The sequence below is a fragment of the Hyaena hyaena genome, unplaced genomic scaffold (assembly GCF_003009895.1).
Source record: "Hyaena hyaena isolate Hyena2069 unplaced genomic scaffold, ASM300989v1 scaffold_79, whole genome shotgun sequence".
Taxonomy (NCBI): Eukaryota; Metazoa; Chordata; class Mammalia; order Carnivora; family Hyaenidae; genus Hyaena; species Hyaena hyaena.
Window position 1 is genome coordinate 3360873 of NW_024080711.1, and position 13415 is coordinate 3374287.

The following is a 13415-nucleotide window of genomic DNA, read 5'->3' on the forward strand; positions in this document are numbered from 1 at the left end:
TAAAGACAGGTGGTAAGGAAAAATAAGAGAAGGGGGGAAAAAAAAGAAAGAAAATGCAATTTGAGACATTGCGCCAGGTCTGCAATTCTGTTTTATCTCATTTTCATGGGGTTTTCTCATCCCCACCAAATATTTTACAAAATGAGCTTTTTGGACAAACGCTGAACAATGCAAGGTGAGTAAAGCTAAACTATATTTCTTTCAGTGTTGCTGTTTTCAGAATAATAATCTTATATGCCTGTAAAAATTGTTCTGTACTGAAATGCTGGTATTATAAGGGTGTTTCCTTCTTATCATAAATACAAAATTTTATGTAGTATTTTTCTTAATTGATTTTTGAGAAGGAAAATAAGCTTACTTCAAAGCCCCCAAAGCATCTTAAATTTAACTAGTTTGACCTCTGAAACATAATACAGGCTGTTTCATGATCTCATTTTTGAATAAATAAAATGATTAACTTAAAAAGCCTGATAGATTTTTTTTTTCCTTTGTGATCATGGCAGTGATTACAATGCATTTATAGGGATGGGGATATATAATCCTACGTGATTTGTTGGAAAATGTGAATTAGCAGTCATGCATGCTCTTTGTAAAACATGCGGAAGATGTTTCTTGGGTCTGAGACATTTCTCTACGCAGGGTCCATCAATAATCACTTTTAAACAAGCGGTATTAATAAACTGCTAATATTGCTTTGTATTTGAAAGGATGCTTTGTTATGAATTCCTACTGCTTTTTCAACCTCATCATTTCATGTGTGTGGAGAAGATTGTGAAATTCTGAACATATGTTTTAGACGTTTTCTCTGGCTTACATGAAAAGAGACAGCCTATTAAAGAATGCTTTTAAAATGCAGCTTTTTTCACCCAGCTGTTTGCCTTGTGAGCATTTCTAATGCTACTCACCTCCTATGGAAAAGACCCCATCTTAACTAAAGATACGTGGAGAAAGACTGAGGAAGAAATTTTTGAACATGATAATAATGCACTAAAGCCTTCTGGAAATTGAAGGAGAAGTAATAGTGCATAGAATATTGAATGGTTCTGCTGGTCTCTTCTCAACAAAGTGAGGCAGCCTGTTTAGAGATTTTTACAAAACCTATTACACAGTATGTGTCTTAATTTAGCAAGGAAAAAGGAGGCTTTTAAAATTTGCTGACATTTAAAATGTTTACCGATGATAAATCTATTGATGACCTTTTCATTGAATATGAAGTAACATATCTGCTTTTTACAAAATTTCACTTCTTTCCTCAGTACAGTTTTATCCAATTGACTAATTTTATTTTTTTATGTGTAGTTTTGGATAATTCAAAATATATAACAGTATATGAAGTGCTGTGATATTCTATAATAGGCTATCTATATTTTAAGGTACTGGGCTTTTTAATTTAGTAATACATCACTTGAGTGTCTGTAATTTATGGTAAAAATAATCTGTTTTGCATGTTATATTTAAATAAAAGAGGCAGTATGGCTTTCTTAAAATTTCCATGACCTGAAGCTCCCAGAGTTTTGGGATTTGTACTCATCTTTTGTAAATCTTTTCTTTGCTTGATTTCTACCTTTTTTTTTTTTTAATGCCAAGAACTTATGTGTTTAAAAACATTAATGTTAGGTCTGGGTGTATATTCATGTTAGAAGTTGTGCTATTAACAGTATGGCAAGGAATTAGTTTTCAGGGAAATGTTACTAGTGTTAAAATATGGGAATATCTATATCTTGATGAAATTGTGAATCACTCTCACTATGCTTTTGCTTTAGCTTCAAATTTCTTTTATTGTTGGAATGCATTTATGATTGCATTGCTCTCATTATTAAAAATCTAGAGTTTCATGCTGTTGCAATTAAACAGTAAGATGTGAAGTTTTTGATGCTTCTGTAAGACCAGTCTTACTTAACTCATTTTAATTTTTTTAAACCTAAGATCATCTGAAACTACCATCTCGTTAATAAAAATTTATTCTGCTTCGGGGAAAACATCCCTGCTTTATATGTTCTTTAACTTCTTAGCCTTCAAGGAACATATGACATTTCTTCACATGTAGCTCTACTGATTTTCATAAATGGTCAACTACTTGATTTACTTTTAAAAACAGTCAAAACCAGTTATACAGATAGTTATTCTTTTAGAAGTATGAAGAGGGAAAATAAGTTTATATAACTCGCAATTAATGCCTCCACATATTTTAGTAGTTTGGTTACTTTGTGTTCAGATTAGATATAATGGTCTTTGAGAACTCTTTTTCTGCTTAGGATCTTTAAAAATATGCAAATGCCTAGACATCAACATTTCAGTTAGCATTGAATCAGAAAGTAAGACGTAGACTTTTTTTTTTTAATGTTTTATTTATTTCTAGGAGAGAGAGAGACAGCGTGAGCAGGAGAGGGTCAGAGAGAGAGGGAGTCACAGACTGAAACAGGCTCCAGGCTCTGAGCTGGCAGTCAGCACAGAGCCCAACGCGGGGCTCGAACCCACGAACCCCGAGATCATGACCTAAGCGAAAGTCGGACGCTTAACCGACTAAGCCACCCAGGCGCCCCAGACGTAGACTTATAATAAATCATTCTGAAGGAAAAGTCATGGAAAAAGAATGGCCCTGGTATGTCATCAGATGTGATCTTACAACAACTTTAAAAACCTTTCTAAATAACAAGCCTTTCGACCTTGTGGACTGGACATTAATGGTTTTGAGATTTGAAGCATCAATTATGTAACACTGTCTCTGGAAAGAGCTGTCCTGCTTGTTACAACACATAGAGTAATCACTGAATTGTTTGGACTCGTCCAAATGGAATATTCAGTATTTGTGTTGTGACATGATCTATGATTAAACTGACAGAAAAATAACATCATAGATATAGACAATTAGATTATATTTTATTCTGAATTGCTTTCTAGGAGAAATTACTAGAATAGTACTATGCATTGATTATAGATGATATGTTGTTGAGGGGACCCTTCCAAGTAGTAATCTTGAGACTTTTCCTAAATCTTATCTGGTAAGTAATCCCTACAATCTGCAACTCAACTTTTATCAGGTTTCAGATGGTGGGCGGTTTGCTTCTATGACATATATGCAATAAAAGTTTCAAAGATGAAAATCTCCCATAATAGTTATTCCAAAAACATTTGCAGGTTCAACTTGTCAAAAGAGCCTTAAATGCACCAGTAATATATTATGGACAGTAAATTACTAAAATGGCGATGAGTATAGATTGTTAAAGTGTTTTACTATCCAATGAAGAATTGAAATTTACTTATGTGTGAAAATCATTAGAATATTTTAGACTTGTTGGAAACCATAGAGAACAACCCTTATGTTTCATACCGAAACTTCTTAGCTTTTTCTCTCGTCATTGTGGTCCTTGAGTACCATTTTAAAATGTGCATAAAAGAGGTGCCAGGGTATTCTCTGTTCTTTCACAGCTAAAATGAAACAACTACAGGTAAAGCAAGAAAACAAATGAGTATCCGCATCCTACATAAATCCACTTGACAGGTTTTGATGAAATGCCACTTTAGTTTAAATTCTTGTTATCAAGTTTCCTTACTGTCAACTCATTTTTCCAAGTTAAATATATAATCAGATACAAAGATAATTGCTTTTGTTGGCAATAAAACAATCCTCAAGTGCTAAAATCATTACGAAGCTTAAGTTTTGTGAGCTCGTCTTTGGAAGCAAACAAATAATATTAGGATGCCAGAAGATATATTTTTAACAGAGTTCACTGCATTGAATACCCAATTGCTTTGAGCAGTATTCAAATGGGCAAGATATGATAACTATCTTTTGTGGTAAAATTTGTGGAAAAATGTGCTTAATATCCTTCAAGTTTCTCCATGTACTGATTTTGAGTAATCTTTCTTGTAAGTATAAGAAATCTGTATTTTTTCCACATGTGATTAATTCTTTGTAACTAAATGTGTGGTAGTGAATTTACTCTACTGGCTGGCCACAAAGGGGCATAATAGGATTGGAATTTATTCGGAAGAGGTATTAAAGACAGTCTTTCTCTCCCTCCCATATACAAGGAGAATAGACAGACTTCCGTATTTTAAACTAAGATTACAAGAGACCTTAATAGACTGAAGCATATTTGGATTTGTTGATGTTTTCAATTACTAGTAAGATAACCATATGAGCCGCTTTGCCTGGACTCACATCAGTTTATATCTGCCACCCTCCACTAATTATTAGTAGTACTTCTCAAAAGTGTTGCTATTTGGAGAAGGACAAATATCATATGTTTGCATGTATAGGAGGATTAGGAGGAACTTAACTGAGGAACAAGGGGGAGAAGAAGGGGGGAAATGGTGGGGGAAAGGGAGAGAGGCAAACCATGAGAGACTCTTGAATGCTGACAAAAACTGAGGACTGATGGATGTGGGGGGTAGGGGGGGATGGGCATGGAGGAGGGCACTTGTGGGGATGAGCACTGGGTGTTATGTGGAAACTAATTTGACAATAAACTATTTGTAAAAAAAAAAAGTGTTGCTATTTGACGATAAATTACAAGGCCATTCTATAAAAATGAAATGTAAAGCTTGAAATTACCTAGTGCAAATGGACTCTTTTCCACTGACACATTTCCACAGTTCTAAAACATGAATATTATTTAAATAAAATTTGATTTTGCAAAATGCTTATTTAGTCTGGTAGTGTTTTGGGTGAGAAGAATTTAGTCCTTTACATAGCATTTCCTACTGCTTTGGTTCATAATGAAGCCATCAGTTCGTGTTCATGATTTTTGGCATCGGCTCCTGTATTCTTCATGGCACATTAATGATGACTTCGACATGAAAAGAACAACATGCTTACTTTTCATAGCTTTGAGAAAGCACAGTGTGCATTGTTTGGACTTGGTATGATCATAACACAATTGATTTTCATTATGGGGACTTTTTTTTGTGGACAGTCTTTATCCTGAAGTCTAAGGCACTCCATAGTCTGATACACACATGCTCATATGTACACAAACACACATGCACATATTTATTTAAACTTGTTAAGTATATTCTAATTATTAAAATAATCATATCATGGACATAAAAGCAAATCTTAATAATTATGTATTTCTAATCAAAATGACTTTTGATTCATGAATGTGTATCATACATATTTTTACTAGAATAATTACTGTGGACCTTAGCCATATACCACAATTAATAGGACAGATACTTAATCTGATATACAGTTGTAAAATATTTTCTTTATTGGACAATTTTTATAAAGCTACTGTATTTGGTGATGACTGACAGGTAAATGTTAACTGTACTTTTTCATTGCCAACTTTTATATGATCGTGAAGGATCTTAGAGAAGTCAAAGAGGATAATTACTGGGAAACTTTCTGTTTAATGCTGGCATTATTCACCAATAACTAAAGTGAATTCATTTCATATGTGCTATGAGCTCTCATATTTATACTCACTTATCAGTTAGTCACAAAGACTCATGTGTATAACAAAAGACTTCCTAGGACTAATCTACAGTTTGAGTTTGTGGATTCTCAATTTCTGAATTTGAGAGGCTTTAAATATCTCAGAAATGTGTGTGAGCATTTCTTTTTGGGCAAAATGGGAAAAGACATTGCTCATGGCTTTATTTTGACTAATGTGTCTCAAACTATGCTTTTTTTTTTTTTTTTAAACCAGAGAATGCCTCCTTTAGAATGTAACTCAGTATGTAAAGCAGGTAAAAATGGAGCAACTCTGATTTAGAAAGTGGGACATGAGACCCACATTAGGCTCTAGAAACACAATTTTCAGCTGCTTACTTAAAATCCAACCCCCAATTTCTCATTTTAAACTCTGTTAAACTTTCCATCTCACTCTGTGACCTTTGAAATGTCAGAGATAGAGGAAATGGGAAATGGCATGTTTAGTCATGAATTGATCTGTGCGTGACTTTTCTATAAATACTGTGTTAGCTGTGTGTTATGCAGTGTTGAATGTGGAACTTGTGTTCATATCTCAGGTCTGCTACTTCCTGGCTGTGTGATATTGGTAAAATCACTATACTGTGAGCTTTGTTAGTTAAGGACTATATATTATTAACCTCTGAATTCCAACACTTATCAGATCCATCATGCTTCTTTCCAGTCAATAGAACCAGGCTCTGGAACCAAGTATTTTTCTGTTTTTTTCTCGCCTTGTATAGATTACCTATGTCTGTTCTAGAACCGCATATAGTTGAAATCATATAGAATATAATCTTTTATAAAAGACTTCTAATTAGCATAACTTAAAAATATTTATCCATGTTGTTGCATGTATATATTGATTTTCCTTTTTATTGCTGAATAATATTCCATTTTATGAATATGCCCTTCTCTCATTTAAGTCTTATTTGTGGACAATCATTTTTATTCTCTTGCATGAATACCTAGCAGAAGAATTCTTGGGTCACAGGGTAGATGTATGTTTAGTTTTATAATGCATTTAAACCCCATTTTAAAAAGGGGTTGTGCATTTTAAACTCCCACCAAATATGGTTGAGTGTTTTGGTGTTTCCACACATGTTCCAACATTTGAAGATGTGTCTTTTTAAGTTTTGTCATTCTGGTGAGTTTATAATAGCATCTCCTTATGATATTTTGTATTTGGCTGATTAACAGTATCAAACAGTTTTTCATATGCTCATTGGCCAACTGTACAGTTTCCTTTGAGAAATGTCCACTTTTTAAAAATTAGGTTTTGTTTTTCTTAATGAGTTGTAGAATTGTTTGTTTGTTTTTTTCCCTATTTGGATATCAATCATTTGTCAGATACATGCTCTGTGAATTTCTTCTCCCAGTCTGTGGTTTGCCTGTTCATTTTCTTAATAATGCCTTTAGGTGAGCGGAAGTTTTAATTTTGATGAAATCTAATTTATCAATTTTTTTCTCTCAAGGTTTTTGTTTTCTGTGTGCTGTTTAAAAATTCTTTGCCAATCTCTAAGTCATGAAACTGTCCTCTTTTCTTTTAAAAAAATTTTATGGTTATTTTTGAGAGAAATAGACAGTGTGAGCAAAGAAGGGGCAGAGAGAGAGGGAGACACAGAGTCTGAAGCAGGCTCCAGGCTCTGAGCTGTCAGCACAGAACCCGATGGTGGGGTTTGAACTCACAAACCGTGAGATCCTGACCTGAGCTAAAGTCGGATGCTTAACTGACTGAGACACCCAGGAGCCCCGAAACCATACTCATATGTATTTCCCAGAAGTTTTAGAGTATTAGCTTTTCAGTTTAGGTGTATGTTTCATTACATGTTAATTTTTGTGTGTATGGTATGAGGTCGAGGTCAAGATTCATATTCTTTCCGGGTGGGTATCCAGTGTTCCATCATCATTTGCAGAAAAGACTTAAAAGACTTTCCATTCACTATTGGTTTGCTTTGTCATGTTTGTAGAGAAATAAATAATTGTATACATGTGCTTATATTTCTGGGCTGTCTCTTCCGTTACATTGGTCCATTTGTTTGTCTGTCTTTAGGCAATACCACAATGTCTTACCTTTATAGTAGTCTTGAGGTCAGGTGGTGTAAGTTCTCCACCCTTCTTATTTTTCAAGATAGGTGGAATATTCTAGGTCCTTTGCATTTTCATACATATTTTATAAATCAATTTGTTAATCTTTATTTAAAAGTTTGCCTAGGATTAAGGCTGGGATTGTGCTATATTTATGTAGATTGATTTGGGGGAGAATTAACATCTTAACCACTTTGAGTCTTCTGCTGGTATATCTCTTCATTTATTTAGGTCTTCTTTCATTTAGCTAACAGTGTTTTGCGGTTTAAAGGGTAGAGGTCTTGAATGACTTTTGTTAATTGTTTTTGTAAGAATTTTAAGTTTATGTCTTATTATAAATAGAATTTTGTAAAATATCAGTTTCCATTTGTTTTCAGCTACTTTATAAATATCTAATTCATTTTTAATATTGACTTTTATCTTTTGACCTTGCCAAACTTATTTATTCTATTAGTTGTTTTGCAGGTTTGCTACAGTATCCTATGTAAATAATCATGTCATCTGCAAATAGAGACAGTTTCATTTCTTTTCCAGTATTTACACTTTTTATTTCTTTTTCTTGTCTTATTATAATGCTTAGGATCAATAGTGCAATATTAAAAAGAGGTTATGGGAGTCCATTAGTTTTTGACAGTTCTTTTTTTTAATTCGAATGGGTTTGCATTTGTGAAATGATTTTTCTGCAGTTATATTGTAATGACCAGGATTCTACTTCCTTGTTGTTAATATTGCTAATTGCTAATTATATTAGTTGAGTTTTGAATATTAAGCCAGCTTTGCATTTCTGGGTTAAATGTCACTTGGTCATAGGATATTCTCTATTTTATATGTTGCTGGTTTAGATTTTCTACTCTAAATTTTTTTTTTAAGTTTATTTATTTCTGAGAGAGAGAAAGAGAAGGAGAGGCAGAGAGAGGGAGGGAGAGAGAATCTCAAGCAGGATCTGCACTGTCAGCATGGAGCCCGATGTGGGGCTTGAACTCATGAACCGTGAGATCGTGACCTAAGCTGAAATCAAGAGTCAGATGCTTAATTGACTGAGCCATCTAGGTGCCCCAAAATTTTCTACTATTTTTATAAAGAATTTTTCTTCTGTATTCATAAAATCTATTGTATTTTCTTTTACTGACATGTCAGTGTCAGGTTTTGGCATGAGGATTTTTCTGAGCTCATAAAATGAGTTGGGGATTTTTAACTTATCTTCTATTTTGTCAACACTTAGTGTAAGATTGGGGTTACTTTTTCCTTAACTATTTGATTGAATTTACCAGTGAAACCATTTGGACTTGAAGTTTTCTTTTTGTGAAAGTTTTAATAAAGAATTCAATTTCTTTAAGGTAAATAGGGCCATTTAGATTTTATTTAATCCTTACTGGCTGTGGTAAGCTGTGTTTTTCAGGAAAGTAGCCATTTTATTTAAGTTAATTAATTGGCTGTTATAAATCTCATAATTTGCCTATATTATCCTTTAATGTCCACTTTAGTATCCACTTTATAGTGCTAATCCTTCTTTTATTTCTGATATTGGTATTTAGTAATTAATGATCTTTCATTGCTCAATCATTTTATCTAGTTTATTACATTTTCTCTTTTAGCATTGTAGATTTTTCTGTTTGTCTGCAATTTTACTGATTACTCTTCCTTTCCTAATTATTCTCTTTCTTACCATTTTAATCATTTTTCTTCCTGAAGATCCAAGTTTCCAATGATATACTGTTATTTAGCCTGGTGAACTTCCTTTAGCATGTCTTGAAGTGCAGATATTCACCTCTCCATTGTCTCTTATCTGAAAAAAATTTTATTTAATTTTCATTTTCTGTGAATATTTTTGTTGAATATAGAATTCTGTGTTGACAGTCCTTCCCTTTCCTTTCCTTCCCTTCCCTCCCCTCTCCTCCCCTCTCCTTCCCCTCCCCTCCCCTCGCCTCTCCTTCCTCTCCCCTCCCTTCCCTTCCCCTGAAAAGATTTTATTTTTAAGTAATTGCTACCTCCAATGTGTGGCTTGAACTCATAAACCCGAGGTCAAGAGTTGCATGCCCTGCCAACTGAGCCAGCCAGCTGCCCCAATAGTCTTTTTCTTTTAATAGTTTAGAGTCCTCTAGTTTTTTTTTTTTTTTTAAGGTTTGTTTATTTGAGGGAGAGAGAGAGAGATAGACAGACAGAGAGAAGAGTAGGGGAGGAGCAGAGAGTGAGGGGATGAGAGAATCCCAAGCAGGCTCCACATTTTCAGCACAGAGCCCAATGTGGGGCTCAATCTCACAAACCATGAGATCATGACCTGAGCCAAAATCAATCAAGAGTTGGACACTTAACTGACTGAGCCATCTAGGCACCCCAAGAGTCCTCTAGTTTATGAGAAGTTTATGATAAGAAGTCAGTAGCACTTTAATTGATTGTTCTTTTGTATTTTAATGTATTTTGTATTTATTGCATTGCTTTTCTCAAGTTGTTTTCAAAATTTTCTCTTTATCTTTTGTTTGTAGTAGTTTTACTGAGGTGTGCCTGTATGTGCCTTTAATTGTATTTATCTTCTTTGGATTTGCTGTGTTTAAGTCTGTAATTTCATATCTTCTAACCTATTTGATAATTGTTTTGTCTATTGTTCTAACACTTTTTTTCTGCCTCCTTCTCTCTTTTCCTTCTGATTGCTCAATTATTTGTATTTTAGGCTTTTCATAAATTACACCAATAATTCTTGTAACTTTTTCAATTTTTCTCTCTTCTTCAGATTAATTTTCAAGTTCCTTGATTCTTTCTTAATCTGCTCTCAGGTGAAAAGCTCATCATTTTTTATTTCAGATATTTTACTTTTTGTTCTACAATTTCTATTTGGTTATTTTTTATATTCTTCTGTTTGGTTATTTTTTATATTCTACTTGGTTATTTCTCTTTTGAGATTTCCTATCCTTTCACTCATTATGAGCATATTATTTCACTTCTTTTAGCAGTTATCATACTGACTTTGAAATCCTTTTCTGCTAATTCTGACATCCAAGTTATCTATTAACCAGTCTCTGCTGATTATTTTTCCTCTTGAGTAGGGGTCATGTTTTCCCATTTGTTAATATATTGAGTAACCTTGAATTTTATCTTGGACATGTTTAACAATACTGTGTAGAGACTTTGAAATCTGTTCTGAAGAGTGCTGATTATTTTTAAAGCAGGAATTTAACTTGGCTGAACTTGAGCTACAGACTTTGTTTCCCGTGAGGCAGAACAGCTGAAATTTTAGTTTAAATATTTTAATTTTAGCTGAGCTGCTTGAAGTCTTTCTGTGCATGCTTGAGACTTGGCAGTGTTTATTTTCCACAGAAATTTATTTTTCCTTCCTGTAGCTCTCTTTTTCTACTTTCCACCTTCTGTATTTGCTCAAACTCTTTCCTCTGGTTTTTCAAGTTGATAGAATTCTGAGTTTTCTGATACAGATTTAGCCTCCAGGCATTGAATAGGTTTGGCTCAAAGTCATAAAAATGGGAAACACACCTAGTGTCATTCCCTTCCTCAAAATGTCAGTTGTACCTCCATGTCTCTCTGGTTTTTGTTACTTTCTAGGGCCTTCAAGTAGTTATTTGTTCATATTTTATCCAGGACTTATTATCTTTGGGAGGGTTAGTTTGATAGGAGTTCCTTGGCCATTATCCAAAGAAGAATCAATTCTTTAACATATTAAATTGTATTATTAAACACTCTGTGGTCAGAAATTATATTTGTATCTTCTTTCATAATTCCAAGCTCATTGTTTGTAATTTTTTCCTCCAGATATCATTGGGTAGCCAGTTGTTCAGTGGTTAATTTGGGAAACTCAAGTCCTGATTAAATTATTGTATCATCAGACTATTAGAGAATACATAGCTTTTAATTATTCTTTCTTTGCTGCTCCATCCATATTTTAATGACTGGTGCTAATGGTAAAATGTGAGCAACATGTATGCAGGCTTTCTTCAGAGAAAACACAAGTTTGATATTTTTGATCTATCAGTAAAATGCCTGATCAGATACAATGAAAAGACAAATGCCATAATATTTATTCTTCATTTCTTAGTTTAATGAGCATCCATTTCAAAGATAATTTCCATGTGGAATTTTTAAAGGAAATTTAATGATGTTTGTGATGGGACTTTGTGGACTAAAGATGAAATATCACTTTGTGAAGGTAATCACTAATTCCTCAACTGGTGTCGATCATGGGATAAGAAATAAAGAGTGTGTGCTGAAAATGTGATGGTAATTACTTGTAATAAAGGCCCATCTTTTTTTTTTAATTTTTAATATTTACTTACTTTTGAGAGACAGAGAGAGTGCGATCAGGGAAGGGACAGAGAGAGGGGGAGACACAGAATCTGAAGCAGCTCCAGGCTCTGAGCTGCCAGCACAGAGCCCAATGCGGGGCTTGAACTCGTGAACCATGGGATCATGACCTGAGCCAAAGCTGAACGCTTAACCAACTGAGTCACCTAGGTGCCCTAAAGGCCCATCTTTTAAATTAATAAAATTTTCCTATGCCAATGTATTTTTTGCAATGAGTTTTTCAACATTGCTTCTTTGGGACCTGTGGAGTTCTGTTTTAATTTTGAAACAAAACTTGGTGTACATAAAATAGGGAACACTACCTTTCCTTAGAAACTGAACAGCTTGTTATAAAACCATATGCACAAAATATAAATCTGGTGATGAAAATACCCATAGAGAAATATGTGCATCAAAGAATATTGCCATGCTTCCCATGAAGCCCATAGAAATAAAGAAGTTTTCATTACAGCCTTTATCATTGGTGTTACAACAAATATATAGATGAACCGTTTCAGTGAAGGGTGGTAGCACAATTAGATAATACAGTCCAAAGATTATATGGAAATCTTCACTTGCATGAGTATTTATCGTTTTAAATTTAATTTAATTCTTTTAAAGTAACATCTACACCCAACATGGGGAACTCATTACCGCAAGAGTTGCATGCTCTACTGACTGAGTCAACTAGGTGCCCCATGCATGAGCATTAATCTTTGAATTGTCTTTTTAAAGTTATGTTTGTTTATGGTGGCTTATGTAAAAAAGATTTATTACTTTATAAAACATTTCATGTGAGTGCCTCATGTATTACTTTTCCATCACCACAAGCTTCGTGGGTTAAGAAAATACCCAGTTGTTATCTTGCAGTTCTGTCGGTCAGAATTCTAGGCAGAGTCATCTGAGTTCTCTGCTGGTGGTTTCACAAAGCTGGATCAAGGTGTCAGCTAGTTGGGCTCTTACCTGGAAGATCATGGGAGGAATCTACATCCAAGTTTAGTAAGATTGTTCGCAGAACCCAGTTCTTTGTAGTTGTGGACTGAGGTCCCTGTTTCCCTGTGGCTGTCAGCTGGGAGCTGCTATCAGCTTTGACAGGCCTCTTATATTCTTGGCTCATGGTTCTGTCCATTTTCATTTTTTAATTTTTAAAGTATTAATTTTTTAATTGAAATATAATTGACATAACATTGTGTTAGTTTTAGATATACAACATAATGGTTTCATACATGTATACATTGCAAAATGATTGCTAAAATGAGTGTAGTTAACATCTGTCAACACACAGAGCTACACTTATATTTTATCTTGTGAGAACTACTCTCTTAGCAACTTTGAAATATATCATACAGTATTGTTAACTATAGTCACCATGCTATACATTACACTTCAGGTTGTTTCCGTGTCTTGGCTATTGCAAATAATGCTGCTATATAAACATGGGACGCAGAAGTCTTTTTGAGTTGGTTCTTCGATTTCCTTTGGATATATTCCCAGATGTGGAATTGCTGGATCATGTACCAGCTTTATTTTTAATGTTTTGAGGATCCTCTATACTGTTTTCCATAGTAGCTGCACCAATTTACAATCCCACAAACAGTGCACAAGTGATCCCTTTTCTCCA

The 13415-nt window shown here is 34.0% G+C and overlaps 1 protein-coding gene across 23 annotated transcripts in view; it reads left to right on the forward strand.

Moving 5' to 3' along the window:
- Positions 1-13415, forward strand: part of RIMS2 (regulating synaptic membrane exocytosis 2) — a 599820-nt gene that overhangs the window by 217909 nt on the left and 368496 nt on the right. For 3 of the 23 annotated variants that reach the window (XM_039233808.1, XM_039233806.1, XM_039233807.1), the window contains exon 1: positions 54-175. The exons of the other annotated variants lie outside the window; for them this stretch is intronic. In XM_039233808.1, coding sequence (XP_039089739.1) covers positions 54-175 — 122 coding nt within the window. Of the gene's footprint in view, positions 1-53; positions 176-13415 lie in introns of those variants that run through there. 23 annotated transcript variants of the gene reach the window in all.